At 38.9% G+C, this 21,911-nt stretch overlaps 3 protein-coding genes across 6 annotated transcripts in view; 2 read left to right on the top strand and 1 right to left on the bottom strand.

Moving 5' to 3' along the window:
* TRPM7 (transient receptor potential cation channel subfamily M member 7) overlaps nucleotides 1–1,527 on the top strand; it is a 54,816-nt gene extending 53,289 nt beyond the window's left edge. Inside the window, exon 41 of the mRNA XM_085234197.1 lies at nucleotides 1–1,527. Coding sequence (XP_085090323.1) covers nucleotides 1–131 — 131 coding nt within the window. The 3' untranslated portion in view covers nucleotides 132–1,527.
* On the top strand, nucleotides 463–11,847 carry USP50 (ubiquitin specific peptidase 50). Its single transcript, XM_031555312.2, is given in 8 exon segments — nucleotides 463–503; nucleotides 2,973–3,070; nucleotides 4,234–4,334; nucleotides 4,336–4,358; nucleotides 4,955–4,978; nucleotides 4,980–5,136; nucleotides 6,287–6,422; nucleotides 10,952–11,847. Coding segments are annotated over 7 exon segments (513 nt in total). The 3' UTR covers nucleotides 6,356–6,422; nucleotides 10,952–11,847.
* The window catches only part of USP8 (ubiquitin specific peptidase 8), a 23,595-nt gene continuing 10,413 nt past the window's right edge, over nucleotides 8,730–21,911 (bottom strand). For 2 of the 4 annotated variants that reach the window (XM_085234078.1, XM_085234077.1), the window contains exons 4-20: nucleotides 21,728–21,813; nucleotides 20,390–20,534; nucleotides 19,977–20,034; nucleotides 19,071–19,215; nucleotides 18,595–18,757; nucleotides 17,620–17,764; nucleotides 17,235–17,455; nucleotides 15,557–16,135; nucleotides 14,259–14,348; nucleotides 13,555–13,635; nucleotides 12,916–13,178; nucleotides 12,163–12,375; nucleotides 11,595–11,805; nucleotides 11,184–11,420; nucleotides 10,409–10,551; nucleotides 9,894–10,026; nucleotides 8,730–9,693 (exon numbers count right to left, since the gene is read on the bottom strand). In XM_085234078.1, the coding sequence (XP_085090204.1) occupies nucleotides 9,508–9,693; nucleotides 9,894–10,026; nucleotides 10,409–10,551; nucleotides 11,184–11,420; nucleotides 11,595–11,805; nucleotides 12,163–12,375; nucleotides 12,916–13,178; nucleotides 13,555–13,635; nucleotides 14,259–14,348; nucleotides 15,557–16,135; nucleotides 17,235–17,455; nucleotides 17,620–17,764; nucleotides 18,595–18,757; nucleotides 19,071–19,215; nucleotides 19,977–20,034; nucleotides 20,390–20,534; nucleotides 21,728–21,813 (3,099 nt within the window). In that variant the 3' untranslated portion in view covers nucleotides 8,730–9,507. The remainder of the gene's footprint in view (nucleotides 9,694–9,893; nucleotides 10,027–10,408; nucleotides 10,552–11,183; nucleotides 11,421–11,594; nucleotides 11,806–12,162; nucleotides 12,376–12,915; nucleotides 13,179–13,554; nucleotides 13,636–14,258; nucleotides 14,349–15,556; nucleotides 16,136–17,234; nucleotides 17,456–17,619; nucleotides 17,765–18,594; nucleotides 18,758–19,070; nucleotides 19,216–19,976; nucleotides 20,035–20,389; nucleotides 20,535–21,727; nucleotides 21,814–21,911) is intronic. The other 2 variants (XM_085234079.1, XM_085234081.1) reach the window with 2 other exon arrangements.

Raw genomic sequence — 21,911 nt, forward strand, 5'->3', positions numbered from 1 at the left:
ATCTGAAGAGGAATGATTACACACCTGACAAGGTTATATTTCCTCAAGATGATTCCCCTGAACTAACAATTCAGCCTGGAAGCTGCACCAAAGAATCAGATTCAGCTAATTCTCTTCGTTTGATGCTCTAATGATGTGATCAAATCAGTGGCTTCATCCAAACATCATGGAAATGTCACAAAGCTGTCACTATCTTTCCTTCACCACAATTAAAAGAAAGATGCATCAAAACAAGGATTACTGTGTTATACGTGAAATTTTGGCTGGTCCCTATTCTAAGGAACTAAGAACTTGTGATAACCATCTACAGAGAACAGATTGGCAGCTGGTCGTTTTAGAGGTTGAATTATGATGAGTATTTTATGGTATGTTTTTAAAAGGGGTGTTTTAGCAGAAGGTTTATTTTTTATTTTGTTTTGGTTTAGTGGAGGATTTTCTCTCCGTAGTCCTGTGGTGTGCAATATGCCTTCAACCAAAAGGATTTTGGTAGCTGATGTTTTAAGGTAAAGCATTTGTCTGTTTGGCAGCTATCTTACTGTCATTTGGAAAAAGATTGGAGAAAGCACCTACCTCTGTGATGCCAGAGTATTCTTGGAGCGTGTTTGGAAGTGTTCCACTATTGTTTTCTTACCAGATGACTTGTAATCTGGCCTTTTGGAGAGGGCAGAGCCAAACGAGGTGTGTATGTGACGCCAGTAGGCTGAGGTTGAAGGTAGGAACTTGATCTGTTCCAATAGAGAGAGAGTCTCCTGGATCAGGATTCAGCTTCGTAGCTGTAAAACTGTTTATTTTTTGTGAAATAGAGCCCTAATTGTGCATAATGAGATTTCTTGTTTTATACATTTCAGTTTTCTCACATCACCATCAAATAGTAACAAACAAAGCCATGATAGACTGGTATAATCATATTTAATAGAAGAAGTAGTTTGTACTGGTCCAAATAAGTTGCCTTGTGAGAACACAAGTTGGAAGTGCTTTTTGTTGTACATAGTGACTGCTTCAGAAGTTTTGCCTTCCAAAGATCTCATCAAACCAGTGTATCAAAGCCGAATGTACACATAACTTTTAAATGTATTTAAAATTGTGTAGAAAACATCTTTAATGTTATGTTATTTGTGGTACTTATTTAAGAGAGACTAGGGTTGGATTAGCATTATGTAAAGTACGGGAGATTGCAATGCACCTTCATGCAAATAAAATATAATTTAACTGTCCCAAATATTGTTGAGCATTCAGCAAGAAAAACCTGTTGTCCAACTGAAGTTTCATGCTGCGATTTTTTTTTTTGTTACATAGGTACTAATTTGTAATTTTTAATTAAAAGGGCAGTATACAGCTCTATAAACTTTTTTATTCAGTAGTGTATCTTATAGATACAGACTTAAGGCACGAACACAATAGCTGTTTAAATGGTGTTTTATGTTTGATGGGGAAAGGTAAAATGTTATAAGGATATGATACTGTATACATTTTGTATATCATTAAATCTTCAAAGAATCTAAAATAAATTTATTCTTGTTTACAGACTTCTGCTGTCTGTCTTAGTCTGAAAGGTTATTTGGGTGAATCTAATGGCTCGTTTGTGGAAACATAGTGTTTGCTGTGCTGGGACACAGCAATTGGTTATCTTTGAGGTATCTGAGCTTTGGCTGACACCAGAAACTAGGGGAGTAAATGTGGAAGCTGTAGTGCACAAACACGTAATAGGATTAATGAGTAAATGAGATAAAATATCTTAAAGTTGTTCATAGTGTTTTTTAAAATTTGGAGCTCCTTATTGAGTGGTTGCTTGCATCCCCTTCTGTTGTTGTGAGGTGATAGGCATCTATTCAAGGCAGTAATTACACCTCTTTATTGCCAAATTGTTAGCTACGTAGAAACAGCATACAATGCATTAGTGAGGCTAATTCTTAAAATCAAGAAGGATTTCTAGAGGAGACCAAAAGGGTAAATAAGGTTGGGGAATGTATGTATGACTTGGAGTGGTTAACAGTGGTTAACTGTGCACGTTTTTGTACATCTTCCTGCCATGAATGCCAGCTTACTGAGATTACAGCTAGAATTACATGAGAAACCTCAATGTAAACCAAGGAGAAAACAACGGCAACTTTTACGTACAATCTTCTCTTTCATGCTAACAGAGAACAATTGTAAATGTGAGTGTCTTCCAAGAAAGGCATTGGAAAGATGTGGTGGCAAAGAAGGTTGGTTTGAAGAGGTATCCTAACCCTTAGGAAAATATTCATGTCATGTTCATGTTGTGTTTTCCAAAAGTAGGCTGTAGGACCATGTGGTTTGGCTGAGAACATCGAGTGCCTTTAAATCTTACCAACCTTGACATGCATTTCCATGTTATGCTATTTGAAGAATGTCTTCCACAAATGGAAATTGGTAAGCTATGTTCTTTTCCTTCCTAGATATCTTAGATTCCCTACCACCAATAGTAGGAATAAGCACAGGAATAATGTTTATTAGAATTCCAGTACAAATTCTATTCTAGCTGCATAACAGTTGTTATAGGTTAAATTTATCTTGCAGTTCCCCAGCAGTGGTTTCAAAAAGCATTTTCTTTTTCAATATTGTCCTCAGCCTGTGTATGACCACAGTACTTGCTGTTCAACATATTTCCCTGCTTTTCTTGATCATTTTCTCTCTGTAACACACAAATAATACACAACAAGTAGAAGCTGAAAAAGCTGATTAGTTTGTAGTATCATTGTTCCCAGAGCTGTATAAGAGGAATCAATTATTCATTTCCTCCTTCTATCTGTTTTTCTTAGTTTGTTGTACAGCATTGTTCCCTGTGCTTACGCTTGTCATTAATGGAGTGAGATTAAGACAAAATTCTTTCAATTAACCATGGTGGAGCAGAACTGAAGTGCATCAACTTACTCTGTAAAATACTGTACTTGGGTGCACTCATGCTAAGCTTTTGGGGGTTGTAACTTATTTTTGTGTATTTGCTTTTTTAGAGCCGGGGATGAGAATGTTGTTACGGTAACGGGAGCTTGCCAAGGAAATCAAGAGCAAGTTCCTGACATGGAGACTCCTGATGACACAGGCAGGAAGGGTAAGCTATGCAGGCATGTAGGGCTAATTGCTTTTTCATTACTAAATTTGAACTCTCTCATCATTACTTAACCATGTAGAAGTGTGAATATATGTCTGTATGTCTAGCTGCACTACTACCGTAACTACTGCTAATACAAAAAGCTAGACAGTGCTTTTCCATGTTAGACTGGATATTGGGAAGATACTAGCAATGAGTATCTTTACTGTGAGGGTGGTGTCACACTGGAGCAGATTGCCCAGCAAAAAGTCATGGATGCCCCCTCCCTGGTAGCATTCAAGGCCAGGCTGGGTGGGGCTTTGAGCAACCTGGTCTAGAGGGAGTGTTCCTGCCTGCAGCAGGGGGTTGGAACTGGATGATCTTAAAGATCTCTTCCAACCCAAACCATTCTATGATTCTTGGAATGACTCTGTGTTTGTGCTGTGCTGCTATGCTGTTGTTTGTGCTTAGTGTAAGGAACAGGTGGTTCTATTAGTAGTAGCAGAAGTGGAAGCAAAAGCACTGCAGTTGCTGAAGGGTGTTGTAGAGTAGAAGGACCAGGAAAAGTGGCCTTTTGGGCAGCAGCTGGAAAACTTCTAGCAGGAAGCTTTGACATCAAGACAAATGGCAGTGCTTGTTTTCTGAGACTGAAACTTCTGATGTTCCCCTTTCAGAAGATGTGCAGCAAGTCGCAGCCTTCTCTTAGTGTCTGCACAAAAACGGAATTAACTAAGAACAGAAGCATCCCTTTCAAGTTATGATAGGCAGCTGGAAGCTTCCCTCCTGCCCTTGCTGCAGTTGAGCAGCAGATCTCTTGTTGCAAACTTTGGCTAGTATTTTGTATGTGTATATATGTATGTAGTAAAAATAATAATAATAAATATATATATATATATATATATATATAAAATTTTATATATTTTTTTAATTTTGTCATTCTCCAGCCTCTGCCATAGCTGTAGCTCTGCCCTTCCGCATGTTTGGGTGAAAAGTCTGACTTCTGCCATCTCCCATTGACATCAGTTAGTATGGTTTCTCATGAGTCCACATGAGAAAATACTGTATTTCTTCTAAGTAGGTCTGACTTAATATTTGTATTCTGTGCTTACTGTGCCCAGGTAACAAGGTGTTGTGCTGCAGGAGGAGGGAGGCTTCTAGCTCTGTGGAATGAGATTTCTGAGCAGCAGCTGTGCTGGCAGCTCACGTGGGCAACCCCCCCTATGTGAATGCAGTTCTGCAGTGCCTCTGCAGCACGTCCCTGCTCATGGATTGTTTCCTCTCAGGAAGAGTATGAAGCAGCCCTGCACAAGTGGGTTGATTCACACTACTGTTATTTTTCTCTCCTTCCAGACGCTACGTGGTTGCAATGAGGACACTGGAGGCAGCCACTTACCAGCTTCCCACCAGGCACCCACAGACGTTGTCTGGCCGCAGTCAGGTTTTGTCCTTCCTCCCATGTCACTTCCAGCATGTCCCCTGCTCCTCATCCACTTCCCCTTTCTGTCAGCTGTGATCTGCACTGTCTGCAGGCAGAACTGCCTTTATTTGGAACTTCCTGTTCCAAATGGCTGGAAGTCCCAGACCAGAGCCAAACTCTTTTGACACTTCTGTGCTACTGAGAAGACTTGATCCTGTTTGGGGACACTGCCAGAGCACCCTCACCTGTCACTGCTATTTCCTTCACCCACCGTCCCTCATATCATCAGTACTCTGCAGATACCAACCATGTGTTTCCTTGCTGGGTACCTTAAGTGTTATACTTACTTTTTTTTTTTTTTTTTTTTGCCATTTTATGGCAATACCAGTAATTGTCATCGCTGTCTTCACATTTTGTTACTTCCTAGTATCTGCAGTCTCTCAAACCAAATGACAGAGGCCATGTGAAATCTGTTTATTCTTCCCAAGGGAGAATGGCAAATCTACAACCACCTGTGTCTGACGTATGGCTGAGAGAGCTCAACTGCATTTCCCTGGAGGGTTTTTGTTCAGTCCTTGGGGAGCAGTGCCCAACTGTCAGCAAGAGGACTCTGTGGGATGTACAGGAGTTCATCTGCATACTGAACAAACTCCATGGGGCCCTCAAGAAGGTAAGAGTGCAGCTGTGATGTGTTGGAGGCTGTATGTTTCCTCTGCATTTTGTACTTCAGCACCTCACCATAATCACCAGTTCTCCTCTTCCAAACTTCATGATGCGGCTGCTAAAATTGTCACTTTCCTCCTTTGTTTCATACTCACATGCACACAATAACTCACTAGCTTCTTCTAATGCCATGTCAAATTGCAGCCCCTCATCTAAATGCTAATGCTGCCTGTGCCTCTTCCCCCCCTGCCCTTTCCGTGCTTTACGTTCTTCCTTTCCATCTGCCCACAATCTTCCTCTGCCATGCCCCTGTCTGCTCTTCTCTTCCTCAGGTCCCCTGAAAAACAGCTTTGCTAGCAATTAAATCATCCCACCCATGCGTCCGAAATATTAAATCTTACAGCAGCTTACTTGATGCTCCATAAACACAGATTAAACTGAAGTAATAGCATTTCAGCTTGTCACAAAACTTGACTCTAAACAGCCTGCGGCCAGTGGGCAGCTGCTCCTTTGCAAACCCACTCTGCTCTTCCACAGAAGTTAGCTCCACACTGCTTAGAAGATGACCTGTTTGACTGGGCAGGCATCATGGGTCCTTCACCCTGTGTTGGACTTGGCTTGGTGCTATGAAGGGAGCTGGCAGGGCAGAGACTCCAAGCTGCTAACACCAATATTGTAACAGTGAAGGGAAGTTAATTCCCCCAACAGAAGAGAATAGCTGCTGGGGTGGGAAGAAGCTTTTGTAGGGAAGGGTAGCCTTGAATCTGAGAAGACAAAAGATGAGATCGATTATTTCTTTCCGAATAACCAGAGTATTGCTAAAACTACAAAAACAACAGGATTTTGTACTAGGTTCACTGATGGCCAATTACTGCATTGCAAATGAATGTTCTCCTCCCCCGCATCACAGTAATGGCAACTTTCATTCATGAACTGCCTCATTCAGCTGAAGTCTTATCAATAAGCAGTACTGAACACTGCAGGTACAGCAGTACATGGAGATGTTTTCAGTGGTCCTAGCATGATACAGATCTCATTTATTCTCAGCACCTTTTGCAAGTTAAGCTACATTAAACATTTGCTTCTCTTGTGACCTTAAATCACTGAAGGAACTTCTGAAACAGCTGGCTACTTTTTCATTTTTTACTTTTATATAGCCAAGCTCCTGCTGTGGAACAAAGGAAGATGTTGCAGTCAAGGCTACCACAGCTGAGGTCCAGAGGTAGATTGTACCTCTTTAAGTGAGAAATAACTACATGGGGTGAGCCAGGGCTGTTTCCTGGGGTTTATGAGGTAAGAAGGATGTTGTCAACTGCTCACATTATGAAAAAAATGAAGAAACAGTTCTCTGGAGTAGCTGGGCTTCACAGAACTGTTATATGAACTAGCATTTAATTTCCTGTTCAGCATTTGCATTCCTTGCCATTCTAAAACAGCCTTCTGGTCCTCTGCTGGTCCTCAGAAAGTTTAGAAGTATGCTTCATACTGAAAGTTACAGAGGAAAAGGGGGATGGAGTCTGGCAAGAAGGGAGAGTTGACAATACAGTCCAAAACATTTAAGGGATGGTGACAATGACACAGAGGTTTGACTTCTGTCTGCTTTTAATGCCTGCGTCCATTTCTAATAGGTGGAAGATCAGACAGCAAGATCTTTGCTTTTCTTGCTGGACATCATTTGCAGGCATGTGTTTGTCAGTTGATGGTAATACTCAACACAGATCTATTTCAAAACCCAGCATAGCCATTAGGCATTCTCCCCCTCTCCCAGTAAAGCCAGTTTAAGAAAACACAATAAAAGAATTTCAATGTTATTTAAAATAGTTCAAAATTTTATTTCAAGTTTGAGTGGCAAGGCAACTACAAAAGGAAGCTCTCCACTGACATCTGCTATCCACTCAGAAAAATGGATCTCTCTCCATACAGTTACACATTTTTCTGCAAGAACTCACGTACAGCTTGTGTGCTCTAATGCTGAGCTTTGCCTTTCCTACTTCTGTGTGTAACACCCTGTCCAGTGTGACAGATAAAGCCTGGGTTTGTTTGGACTTAGAACTGCCTCTGTTCCAGGCACTTAAACATCCAGCAGTTTGAAAAGCACACAAACATACAAAAGCCCCAGTAAAACAACCAGCACCTCCCCACTGCTCCCAATTCAGTCTACAAATATATCCAGTAAGCTGAAGTTTCCTAACAAAACCATCAGTACCTGAACACGTTTTTCATCAGGAAGTGGTACACCCTAATGAAAAAAGGGTGCTTGGTTTCTTTTAATTGTAGTTAGAGCACGTGAGAGAAATGGTCCCTCTTTCCTTGACTAATCATCTACCAGTAACATGTTTATAATAGTTGATATTGGAATTCTATTACTGACCACTGTCAGCCTAAATGAAGCCTATCGTGCATCCGTTGAGAAATGCACAACAGAATCCATGTAAGTTTCATCTCCAGTCAGAGATACAGTAGTCACAGTATGTAACCAAACAGAGAAGTTAGCACTTCTCTACCCATCTCTCTTGCCACATCCCAATTTTAAAAAGCATGTGTTCCTGGCAGCAGCCTCCTCAGCACAAACTGATCCTGTGTGGATCCTGCCCATAAATAAGGATCAAGTGGGCTCTTCTGTCACTCTCTGCTTATAGTGACCTGTACTGGGGGCTAACAGCTGGGTTTCACATTTAATATTGCAAAATAGGTAAGCATGATAGTAATCTATGAAGCGTTTCTTTGCTATTTTTTAAAGCATTTTTTAGAATTAATATTTGTCTCTGCAGCCCCAAAGAAGAATCTTCTCTTGCCTCCTTCAAGTGCAAACAAAAAATGATTGCCAAATCTCAGCTTTGCCTGTCAGGAGAGTTTTAACAGACTATGCTGTTTGTTACAGAACCACTCTGGCGTTCTGCAAGCACTCAGTCACCAACAGCTCACACAGCTTTGATAATCTGCAGATCACCAAGATCCAGAACTCCTCGGTGCAGTGTAACAGAGCCTATCACCTGTTGTACACCTGTCAGGCCTTTTCTGCACCCACAAACAGCCAACAGCCATGAAAAGACAACAGCGAGTATAGAGGACTGCCGTTAGAACTCATGCAGTATTAGCTACGTTCTGTTCCATCATTAAATTAGCATTCATATCACCTCATCATCTGCTGCAGTCTTCCAGGAAATAATTTCTTGAGAGAAGTCTGGAAGCTTCCAAGTGTGCTAAGGAACACACATCCACCCCCTTTGTCTAAGCTGTGATGTTTGTTTTTCACGACAAACTTCACAGACCCCTTAAAAGAGTAGAACTGCTGAGCATGCACATGTGCTTACCTGAAGGTTCCAGTTCTGTTGGTTACCTATGCATGTAGACAGAAGTTCGGATTGTAGGATTTAAGATTTTTGAATGCCAGTCTAATCAGAAAAGGAAAACCAACCCAAATCCAGACCAGGACAATGCACAAGATTCAACTCAAACAGTTTCTGAACTAGCTAGTTCCACACAAAGTAGCAGTAGCTTCACCTGAAGAGCCTTTAAACTGTGTGAACGACTCAGACTGTCATTTTGTAGAACCCTGACCATTACAAAGCCTGCAGAGAATGAAAACAAACCCAAATGTATGTTTAACAGGATATATTTTTAAATCATTTCTTAAGGTTTTTAATGCATGTATACATGAAAATTTATATTAAAAAAATTAAAAAGGAAAGTCTTGTTTGTTTAGAGTAACTCTGAAGTGCACAAATATTGACAAAAGCTAACAAAAAATACAGCTCTGCTTTTTTTTTTTTTTTCCTTTAAATAAGTAGTGTTGCAGTTACTTAAGAGCTGGCAAATTAAAGCAATCCTCTGAGTTTTAGAGTTTCTCACAAAAAGGACAACATTTTATTATATACATAGTTCTGATGTGCAAGTATGCAATCAATATGTACACTTACATTCCTAACTGTTTACATCATTCTAGAGTATTCACAGTAGAATCAAGCTTAAGGTTAGAAATGTGAAAAGGCCATAACAGTGAAGGAATGAAGATAAAAATCAAGATATGCCTTGGGAATTTTAGACGTTTTCAACTACTTGTTAATAGAGATCAGATGACTAAGCTAGAATTTAATTTTGGAGCAGACTAAAAATATAGTTGTTTTTTTTTTTAAATAAATGGTAATGCAAAGTATGCTTTTAAATGGTTTCACAGATGGCAGTATTACCACAAGCATTATTAATCACTCATTTAAGCTGTAGTACTGACCATAAAGAGCTTGCTTGCAGAGAAGCTGCTGCAACCATCCCCGTAACTTTAATGACTACATCTGCCATAGCTTTGCATGTTCATTCGCCTTCCCATAACTACTTTGTTCTTATAAAAAGAAAACCAGTTTTCTTAACCCATATTACTTTATGTGGCCATATCCACTGCTCGTTGTTCATAAGAAGTGTAAAAGAGAATATATGCAGCTGAGGATTTCACAGATGATGCTGAGATCTCAGATACTTCATGGTCATCAAACTTAAACCAGCGCTGTTTTGAGGCATTTTTGCAGTAGGCGGTGTAGTGCCCTCCGTCCAACCCACCATAATGATTCTGTAAATGGGAAAAGGAGAAGAAAAAATTGATGGCTTAGAAAGCTTCCATTTCTTACCTGGTCAAGAAAAATGAAGTAGAACATGTGATCCTAAACTAAATACTGATCGTTCATTTTAGGACATAACTTCTTTTGGTCTCTATGTTGCAAATAAAGTCTTAGCACAAAGATCACGTAACTTGAAATGTGAATTACTTACTGATACTGAAAATAGATTGTATCTCTTCAAATTATTCTTTGGACCGATAACATACTGTGAAAGATCAAGAGTTTCCAATGGGAAATCTACAGAGGTCTGAAGCTTTTGCTTCCATCTTCCATCATAGGAAAATCTAGAGAATTAAAAAAGCATCATTATAAGTTACAAGTCATTCACAAGCTATTTAAGCACGTGTGTTAAGCCATGTGTGAGTTTTCCCTGTTTTTAACCCAGGCATGGTATCATCTAAAAATTAAACTGTTTTTCAAACAGCTTATGCTCACACATGTGCTTCTGAGCACAAATGAGAAGTTGCTTGTAGAAGTGCTTTGTGAGCAACAGCCGAGTAAATCAGACATCAGGTGAAAATGCAGTTCTTGTGTCAATGCAACTGGAATTACAACTGGGACTTTCTCCAATTAAAAATAGAGAATGACTACAGTAGAACAACCAATCTTCATCAAATCCTGGTCATTTCATTCTAATTCATTTCCACTAATCATTATTTCACTTACCGTTTCAGGTGCACGAGAAGCACAGGTGGTAATTTCCAAATTTCTATTTTTTTCAAAGAATCCCTTCGAGTTTTGCAATGGCTACAGTAAAATCTGTTGTTGTCGGTGAGCTTTTCCTCTTTGGAGAACAATCTAAGGCATTCCTTAAAACAAGAGAATAAACAAGTATGGACTGTGAAGGATGGCTATCTAAGATAATGGAATCAAAATGCTTATTTCCTATTTGCTTGTTAACTTGTAGCACCTTGCTTGTTATCTGCATGCCATGTAATGGAAACAGAGTTAAATCCACCTGTGAAAGTTTTACTGCATGTATTAATTATTTGTCAGATCTTCATAGTATGCCTACAGTATTTAAAGAAAAAAAAAAATCACAAAACATTTATAGTGTGACAAGAGCAAATACTAGATGTCTTTTCTGACTCTGTTTCTTCTGATTTCGATATTTCCATCCTGCTTGTGTTTTAAAATACTTATTATCTTTTTTTCTTTTTAATTTAGAAGAATTAAGCAGTAATAGACTCAGATCTGTTCACGTTTCAGGTTGATGTATATTAAGCTGGAACACTGAAAACTCCTTTGACAAGAGGCTGAGCACAGAATTACAGAATGGTTGGAGTTGAAAGGGACCTCTGAAGGCTATGAGGGCCACCTCCTGCTGGTTGTCCAGGACCACATCCCTGTCCAATAAGGAAGACTGCACAACCTCTCTGGGCAGGGTCATAACAAAGTCAAAGAGAAATGTTTTTAATGTTTGTCTCTAGTGTCACCTTACCTGCAGTGTGCATTTACTGGTGGATGCAAGTGGTAAGGACAAATACATGAACGCCTCAAAGGTCCGGGACTTCTTGTGACATGTGAGACACTGCACTGTTGATTTGAACTGGCCTTGGAAGAGTGCCACAATAATGGATTCGTTGAGCTGTTTGTGCTTCTGCCAGGCTAGTTCTGCTGCTCTGAGGTCATCAAGATGATCGTTGTTTTCTTCCTTGTATCTCTTCCTGTTGTCAGCCTGTATAACAGATGTTGGAATACCTTAGCCATATATTAACATACATTAAAAAAAAGGAAGAACATTTAAATGACGTTTAAATGTGTCAGGATAGCCATCTGCCTGAGCTCTCTTCTACAGGTTTCTTGCCATCAATATTTAGCAGATGTAAGACTTGTAATGTATATGGCTTACTTTATTGAGGTCTTCGTGCAAGCCGTCCATTAGGAAGAGAAGCAGCTCCTGGGAGTCTTGCTGGCTATATCCTGCAAACTGATCATTAATCTTCCCAATTGTAATTTTGAAGTCTTTTGGACTGATATATTTATACTGTCCTGTCCACAAAGCTTTCATTATTACTCCAAACTCTTCAGCCACTTCACCTTTATGCCCCAGGAAATTGGACCTATACAATTAAACAGATCCAATAAAAACAAAAAAGCTGTTAGTCTGAGTTGAGATTTCTGCCTACTTTTACACTGCATTTAAATATTCGATATTGGTCTGATGGAAGGTATCACTATTCCCAGCTTATTATGCCAATTGCTATGTAAGTGTACTGCAATCAACTCAAAACAACCAACAATTATCTATGAATGCAGTTCAGACTGCCCAGTAAAACCTATTCTGGCCCACAGCTGAATTCTCAGAAATCTCTGGAAAAAATCTCCAGCTCTATTAATCTAACTTTACAATTGTTAATTAAAAAAACACTTCTTATCCTTCAGTTGTAAATAAAAGGATGAGAATATGAGATTGTTACCTGTTAATATCATCATGATACAAGTTTCTGTTAAAGTACTCAGCTAGGTGAGGTGCGTTGCACAGACACTGTAGTATGGAGTTCATATAGCAAGTGTTCCCTAGATTACGAAGTCCTGTAAGAGCTGGTCCCGATCCCCCAAACACAGGATTAAGGTTCCTAATCTGTGATGCAGAGAGTCTTGAAATTTCTGTTTTAGGGTAATAGACTGGTCTGTAAAGAAGGATTTATTTTTTAGCAGTCTGACAGTTGACAAAAGCATGCACATAATCCACCAGAACCACCTTCCCTCACAGGTGGCAAAACATCCGAGTGCGAGAAGTCACCCAAATGACATCATTTAGGGTGCTGAGACAAGTTAATGAAACAGTGATGAACCTACATACGCTGCCTGTAATCGGGCCGAGGTATGGGCTAAATCAGCATTTATTTATTTAATTTATTATATAATTAACAGCTAATTCTTCACGTTTAAAAACTAAACACAATATTTCACAGACTGAAAATGCCAGAAGACTGGCATTTAATACGTTAACACAAATGCCAATACCTAAAAAGCAATTGTAACCCAATGATGCTGTGATCCTTGAAATTCATGTTAGTAAATAATGACGTTAACTCTCAAAATGCCCATGCATTAAAGTCTACAAAGAAAAACTCTCTTGTATTCTTCCAAGTCTACTTAGAAAATACAGATTTCAGTGTAATTGGCAATGTAATTGCCTTAGTTGGGATGTAAGTTATCAAACATACTTATTTTCACGATTGACTGCAGGAGTTACAGGAATCCTTTTCTTCTCTTCCTCCTGAATGGCTTGGGTTATATCTGGGGATGAGTAGGAGCGCTTCAGTTTGGAGTGTTCTCGCTCCCGCTCTGCAGCCATCTGTGGCTTGGGTTTGCGGGTTGGTGGGGTGGCTGGAGGTGTGGACGAGGGAGCCATTTCTGGTGGATACATCTCAACAGTGTTCGTTGGCGAGTGATAGTAACGAAAGGTTCCAGTGATTGGATCCAGAAACTTTGGGAGGGAAAAAAAGAGTTTTAAAACTAGGTCAAGATCTATTATGAAGCCTATCCATTTACCAAGTACTGCAGGAAAATACATGAGTTTCTTAAACACTGAGGAGTAGTTACTGTCCTCAGTACTTAACGGATTAAACGTAGTGGAAGGTACCACTTTCACCAACATGCACTTAAACAGAAACTCCTTAGCACTAGAATTGGCATGTGAGCTTCCCTGATTTCATTACAGAAAATTCAGAAAAAAATTGGAAAACAACTGCATGTGGAAACTAAAGAGACAAAAATAAAGATCTGACTTAGAAATGTGACAATTGAAAGGCACTGGGAAATTGCAGAAGCAGCTTGGTTATGACATCAGAATAGAAAGTTACCTTTACCCAACCTTCAGGCAGTCCTGGTATTATCCTCCCCATTTCTTCACTTCGGGCTCTGATCAATGGCTCCCGCTGAGACTAATAAAGACAAGAGAAATGTAAGGTACGTGCATTTACCAGCACAGAGCAGCAAGCTGCCTGTGACTTCCCTGTGTAGTTGCACGATTGAACGCAAAACAGTTCAATAAGAAATCCTTCATTGTAGCTGAAAATGCAACTCGTTGTAGGACATAAAAATGGCAAATAGTACTATTTCATACCACACAACCTAGACAAAAGCCGTATGCTGACAAGCTCCAGGAAAAAGAAAAGACATTTCAGCTTTGCAATAACCTGACTACTCCATTCCTCCCCTAGTTAAGCCACTTTGTTAGAAATACGTGCTTTTGTTAAACACAAAGCGAAGATCTTTCCTTCCTTCCCAGCTAGTATGCAACAAAGTACACATGAGATGACAAATGAGTGTGGAACACTTGTTAATGCCATCAGAAGCATATGAAAATTTCTAATGAAAGTCTCACAAATTTTTTGCAGACGAAAATGACAAAATAAAAGAAACTCAAATAGCTATGAGCATAGCACAGTCTTTTCTTAAGATTATGACTTTGAAAATTAAAGTGAGGTAGAATTTAACATGAAAAAACAATCACAAAGCATCTGCACTTGCTTGTTTTTGGCTACATGAAACACAATGTATTTACTTTAAGTCTTTCAGTATCTTGTTCAGAATCCTCTCTAAGGGGTCCTGGCTTTTGAGCTCCACTGTCTGGTTGTCCTTTAACCTCAGTTTGCTGTAAAAGATTTTGAGAGAAGGCTTTCAATTTTCATCTAGGCTGTTAGTAAAGAAGGCTGATAAAGCAAAATAGGGAAGAAACAAATTTTCTTTTCTCATTGCTGTTAAATGAAGTCACTGCAGCTAGCATCACTTTTTGTATTGTTAGCCTATGCAGTGGTTTTTTGGAATAGCCTTTGTAACTGAATGTTGTGTTAAGATAGACTTACTACTTTCAAGAGCTTAGAAAATAACTGTAGAGGTTCCACATGCACTATTTTCCCCATTAAAAGCTGTGGGGTTGTTACTTTGTTTTTAAATAAAGACTTTTTCCTCACTTTCGTTTGTACTTTTCACTGTGATAAAGCCTCTCCCTGAACAAGACAATGTGTAAATCCAAGATTATGAATTTATTTTATCATGGACAGTCATTTCAGGATTATGTGAAGTTACCCTGTCAGTCAAACAAAAGTTCAAGAATGACTGTGCTAAGGTTGTCCAGGACGTTTTGGCTCCTTTGAGCATTGCCATTACACAAACAATTGCTAAGGGAGAAAGAAATAGCCCAGTGCATCTTCTTGAGAAACGTTTTTGAAGACATCAGTTTCAGTAAGCTAACTTCATAAATGGTTCCTTTCTCAGGATCAGATCATTCTTTCACAATCAAAATGAAATTCTGCAAATTTTTCATTAATTAGAGGAAAGAAGAAAACATAACCCCCAAAGAGCTGGAACTGGGCTATTCTCAGCAAAAAAACAATAGATTGGTGCTTACTTCATTTCCATTACTAACAAAATCCTTTACATCACTGTTCATGCAGCTGGGGGCACTATAGAGTTTGTTGTGGTAACGTGATTCTGTCCTAAGAATTTGTTACTACATTACAGTGTATGTTACTAGAGAGGTGTGAGAGAAGTGCTGCCATGGCTCCGTCGTTGAAACAGAGGATGGCAGACTGTGAACCATCCATTCTACCTTCATGATGTAATTTTTATGCTCTTATGGAGACCCCACGCTGCACACCTACAAGGAAGAACTGAGCCAGTTCAAGCTGTCCTGCAAAACTATTTGATTCTTGGTTTCAACTTTCTCCTATACGTTTATGTAAAAACAGCAGGCCTAAATAAGATTCCAACACTGTACATATTTAAAATTCACATTGATGCTATCTCACTTCAGAAGCGCTGAAATCACCCCAAACATTCCATGCTCCGCTTTTCACTGACCTTGCTTGGAGATGCATCACCCAGTACACGTCTCTGCATATCTGGTGTTCGAGTGCCCTTTTCTCTTCTTTCTGTAGACATTTTGTCAGTCTCAACCTTTTTTGCATCAATGCTTTCTAGTTCATTTTTATTTTGCTTTTTTGCTTCTATTGCTTCTTTGCGTGCTTTTTCTTTTTCCTTCTCCTCCTGTTCTCTCTTTATCTGCTCGTCTCTCTCCTTCTGTTCCCTCTCCTCTTTGGATTGCTGTAGCTTTTCTTTGTGTTCCTTTTCTCTCTGTTCTTCCTTTGCCTTTTGCTCTTGTTCTTCCTTTTCTCGCTTGAGTCTCTCTTTTTGTTCTTCCTTCTGCCTCTCCCGCAGTTCTTTTTCTCGTTTGTTTTTCTCCATCAGAGCAGCAGTTTCTGCATGTACACGGCTTTTTTCTTCTTCTGTCAGAACACTCTTAGCATCAAGTAATGGCTTTGTGGACCGGTCTGGAACCACGCGGGCATTCTCAATAGGTTGGCTGTCACTGGGTGTACTTTCAGATTTTGGTTTACTATCATCAGGTATTTTTATGGAAGGCTTTTTAGAACGATCAACCTATAATAGAAAGCACAGGAGAACAATTCACTACAGCTACTGGTGCTCTCTTGGTTGGACTTCTAAGTCAGATGTATAAAAGAATAAAGATTATAAAAAGTTGATATCTGCCAGATGGAGAATCAACTTTCAATTTCAGTAGATCTGGTAATTCGGATGCTTTTTAGTACAATCAGCTATTCATTTAACTTCCAGATGTGAGGTAAGAGTCAACAAGCCCTAGAGAACCATAAGCACAGCATTAAGCACACATTACTGCAATTTGGGTCTTTATTCTTGAGCTTCCAAAGGTGAATATTTTAGGGCAATCAGGCAGCCTAATTTGCGCATGGCTCTCAATCACATGCTCTGTACGTAATTAGGGCAGGTGTGCCTGATGGGAAGAGGTGCTTAAGACTGACTACTGCTCAAACCTAGGGGAGCAGGTTGTTTCAATGCTAGAAGTTTTGAAAGAACAAAGGCTGGTCTAGTTTAAGGAAGAAAATAATTAAGGTCTTTGTTAACTGAAATCTATGTTAAAGGAATTATCTAAAAAGGCAAAGAGTTTGGTATTTTTAGCCTTGTCTACCAAAGAAAGCAAATTATTTTAGTGTAAGGACTTTACAAAGGTGTTTTTAGAAAGTTTCAGATCCATGAGAGGAAAAAACAGGTCCCTGTGTTTTCAGCACTAGACAAGGAGTGTCAAACCACCTAAATGTTTTCCTGTTTGAAGGAAGATACAGTGGCTGGAAAGGATAGCATTGGAGTAGCCAAGGTAAGTCATGGTTTAACTGCCCTTCCTGTTTCATCATCTGTATGTTTTGATTAGAAAAGTTTGCTTATGGACTTTTTAAATTAATGAGCAATGGCTGACTTTTACTTTTTGCTGTGCTTATATAGAAATCCTCAGCAAAAACTCAGAAGTAGCATCAAGTATATTCAGCTCCGTAAAGTTCTGTGGATTATTTACTATGGCTTCACAGACTTCTAATAGTCTCTACATTAATGTTCTTGTTTTCAAGGCTTGAACAAATACCAAGAACATCTCTCTGTGGATTTAGGCTTCTGGTTGTGATAGATTAACCTTGTACTAAATTTGAAAGAAAGGAGCACAGTTTACCTCAGGGATATTTCTTGTAATTGATGCTGGATTAACTATGAATGAGCTGTCAGGTTTTGGAACAGCAGCACCTTCTACACTTGGTCTGTTCAGTGACTTTAATCTCTCTTCCAAATTAGCTCCTGTTTCTTCATTTTCGACCACTTCTGATGGAGAAGGCTTTATAGGGGCAACAGGTAGAACAGGAGCTGGCTCTTCCAGAGATGGATACGTAAAATCCACTGGGATAGAAGGGAGAAAACACGAGACAGCTCTTACAACAAAGTAATCCTCAAGTTCCACCAGACCCTCAAATTAAGATTTAGAGATGTAGCCCAAGACAAGGCCATCTCAAACGCAACTGAATGATGTTATGTACATTAGTTACAGACATCTTTGTACTTACAAGACACAGTTACTGCTTCACTCCTGCCATGCTGGGGTGGAGTTACTTTAGCATTTGTTGTGTACTGGGGAAAGCAAAGGAGCCAGTTTTCATAGCCTCCTTCTAGAACCAAAGGTTCATTCTGCAGTATAGTTTTGCTTTCCCACTGTAAGGAAAAAAAAAAAAAAGCTTGAAATTAAATGATCTAAACATAGTGTGGAAGCTGTTCAATCTTAACCATGTTGTTGAAATTTCTGTTTCAAGTCATTAAATTTAGAAGTTACTTTTAAGACTTTTAGATAAGAATTAAACTGGCTGCAAAACCGCTTTGGGGAACAGTCTGGAAAACTCCCAGCATTGAAGTTCCTGTCTCTACCTATAACAGGGCCCAAATATTTCCAACACAGACCCACTTACTACTTATTTCAGTGACAACCCTCTGTGCAGAAAAATATTTTTCTTTTTTTTTTTTTAATTTAACATTTACTTCAGCATTTTATCTAACAAGCCTTGCTCAGTGATTGGGGCACTGGTAAGCATCATGTTAACTTTCTGAAAAGCCCTTCAGAGTTCAGGCTCCAACTCAGCCTCTTCCCAAGACCTTTAATATCGAAGGATATTGAAGAAGATGAACAAGGCACAGAGGTTAGGAACTATTCTTTAAAGCAGTAAATAGGGAGAACTGCTTGAACTATGTTTGTACTTAAAGTTTACCAGCTAAATGCTGGGGAGTTGAATCATTCTGCTCTTTGCAGTGTATACATATATTATATATATAATAATTCTAATAGTAGAATTATTTCTACTGCTACAGCATAAGCAGGGGGAAGTAAAGCCTCAATCCATACTTCTGCTATTAAAACAAGCAGTCTTTGAAAACTGAACCAAGATGTTTACCTAGAATGTCACTGTCATCCATGTACTTTGTAATTATAGGTGATTTAAGACTGCCTTATTTATTGAGATGAAATAATATAAAATATGAAGCTTGCCAACCTTAAAAAGTGCATCTTTCAGGCTCCGAAGAGTTGTTCCTAGCTTTAAGTCTTCTGCAGAACTAAACCAGTCCAGCAGTACAACATAATCAAAGTGTCCTCTCCTCTTCCATGGATCTTTAGAATCCTCTGGGAGTCTAGCTTCAATCCAACTAGCAGTAACTCTGAAATGTATCAATATGCATTTAAATGACAGATGTACAAGCAACACTTCATCCAACAATACACAGAACCATATCTATTTATGTGCTTGGATAAAATACATGCTCTCTGGATTTAAATTGGTACATGCAAGAACAGAGTCCAGATATATTTCAACAATTCATATGTATCAGGGACTCTCAAACTAAAGTGTATGAGCTGTAAAAGTATATGATCTTTCCAATGCAGAGTTAGGTTTTTTGTTTTTAAGAGACTGCAAGGAACACTAGTTCAGAGAAATAAAATGTTTCATTATCATTTAACATTATTTCATACCCAGGACTGATAGCTTCTTCTGGAACACTGACAGATCTTGGAATACAGGACTCCTGGTAGTCCTTCAAGCTTCGAGCATCCATTATAATCAATTCAATGCTTTTGTCTGTCATCATTGCAAACAGTTTCTCAGCTGTGACTGCTCCTTGAAATACAAAAGCTGTTAGATGCTAAAAGCTACAGTGTAAATGGAGACAGCTATCATCACTTCTGGAGTAATCAAGACTGCAAACAGATGACATAGAACAGAAGAGCATACAGAATATGTTAACACATGTTCTTCCCACAAAGCCATGGAGCTGAGACACTGCAGAGCAGATTGATTCTTTTGCTACCACTCCTGTAGTGATTAACAGCTAACCTGCTGAATTTGACAATACTGGATGTTTGGTGATAAATGAGTTTAATTTGTCATGGTCTCATTTAACATAAGCTATATAGGCAAGCACTCATGAGCTACATACTGCAGATGCTCTCTAGAGTTCTCAGCTGAAGAGGAACGTTTTCACATTTATCAAAGGAAAAAAAACAAAACAGGACTGGGACAGGCAGGGGGAATTTCTTATTTAACTAAAAAAGCTGACATGATTCAGCCTTGCCTAGATTTTTTTTCATATCAGTTGAAAAGACATCTTTTGTTTGACCACTCTAGTTATTAAACTAAAAAAAAAAAAACAAAAAAAAACAAACACCAGGTCAACTTTCTAAGTACAAGAAAAATAATTAAGATGTAAATACAGAGCTTTATCATTAAGCTGCTATTGCTGAAATACGGGATAGCAAAATTTTATCCAAATATTCTGACAGTGAAATAACTTTAAAGGACTGCAGCAGCAAAAGCAATAGGTGCATAGGTGTATGGAGACTTTTTTTTTTTTTCACACCTGTGTAAACATTATCTCTTACCACTAAAACTCTCAGCTTGATCCTTTCTTTCCAGTGAGTGCTTCGTCTCACCATTGATCTGTGTTGTAAGGAGGAGAAAAAAAAACAGTAAGTTAAATTAAGACCTAATAGTCAGAACCAAGGTGGCCAGCAGACACTGACTCTCATACAACTGGAGGGAAACTGGTCAAACTATGCCACAGGAAGAAGTCTAGCAAAAGGAAGCTTCTTTCAAAGTCTGTCTTAAGAAAGACTTCGAGGTTGGTAGGACTCAACCTTTTGAGTTTTCCTTGGAAAGGCAGTGGGGAGCATAAATTAACTAAAAACAACCCACATCAAAACAATGAGGTATGATTCTGAGCTGGAGATAGCTAATAAATATCAAACATTAAAACTATAACTGAACTAGAGAATTTGCAGATATCTTCAATTACCCTCTGGCTTTTTCCTTTGCAATCTGCTGTAGTTTCTGATAAGCTTTTGGCTGAACTCTTTCCATCATCTTTTGGTTCTTGCTTGTTCTGCAGCTCTTGTCTGTCCCTTTCTTCAAGTTTTTTCCGTACTTCAGCTTCCTCATATCTGTGAAACAAAAGTGTGTTGTGTTTCCCCTCTCCAGTATCGCATAATAAGCTAGCCTTATTTAATCACCAGCAGCAATAGCAAGCCCTGGGGTGGATGGGTGAAATACTCCCCAACAGCCACTCCTTTCAACAAACCCCCATTTTCCTCCATGACTGCATGTACTGTTTCTCCTGCTCTTGGGATGATTTTTTTTTATCCTATTCCACAGCCATTACTCTTAAGCCTTACAATTTTATTCTTTAAACTCACTGTCACTCGATGCAATAGGTTCTTCATTTCATAGAAACAGGAGTATGAACTGGTCACTTGCAGGTAAACTTCCATATACTGTAACAGTCATCCAAGGTACTTTATGTGGTTTTGCAACAGCGCAGATAACAGTAATAGTTAGAAAGTTATCTCAGTTCTCTGAACTTCCTTTTTTTTGAACTACCTGTATAGCAGCAGTCATTGTCAGGGTGTAAGTTGATGTTATGATTCTGTTATGCCCTCACCAGTTTCCCTGCTCTTTATTTCAAATTCTGAGACTACAGTGACATCTATGCAAGAATCACACGCACATTTTTTTGCAGACTTAAGTCTTGTATACAGGAGGTGTTCCTTTCAGCCTTGAAAGTTAACCTCCCAGCCATTTGCCTTTGTAAGAACAATCACAGAACTGTAAACCACAGCTTTTATATCAACTTCAGGCTTTTACAGTCACAATGTTGTTAAAGAGCATTCTATTATATTTAATGCAACTGAGATGATGAGGGTTACTAGAGTTCCACAGAAGAAAGTGTTTGGAACTAACAATCTTGATAACTGAGCCATACAGTAAAGTGTACTTGGTTCCAGAAGACTGTGATTAAATGGAGGAGGAAAAGGCTCCTGATCTGCCCTAGCATACATACAGTTTATCTTATGGTTACTTTTTGAGTTGCTAAACAAAACTAGGAAACACTATCAATAAATCATAGTCACCAAGAATTGCAACATAACACAAACAGTGGCAAGTTATTGGAATACACGATGACAAAAAATAATCTATAAAAGCACACTATTGTAGGTAAATTATTTAAGCTGTCAGTAATTTCAGGTATCTAGGTGATACTGCAAGCACAATCCCCTACTACTATATAGCAATGAAACCCTGAAACTGTATGCATAGGATTCAGGTTTATTGAATATCATCCACTGTATTCACATACCTGAGTTTAAGGCTGTCTGAGAGTCTTTCAGCTTCTTCAATAGCTTTTTTTATATTTGTAGGCCCAAGAATGGAATGGAAATAATCCTAGAAATACAAGCATCAGCCCACATATTAACAGTACAGCTTAATGATGCCTACTTCTGTGCATATCAAGAATAGCTAATCTATAGAAAAACTATATT

The sequence above is a fragment of the Meleagris gallopavo genome, chromosome 12 (assembly GCF_905368555.1).
Source record: "Meleagris gallopavo chromosome 12, MGAL_WU_HG_1.1, whole genome shotgun sequence".
NCBI lineage: Eukaryota > Metazoa > Chordata > Aves > Galliformes > Phasianidae > Meleagris > Meleagris gallopavo.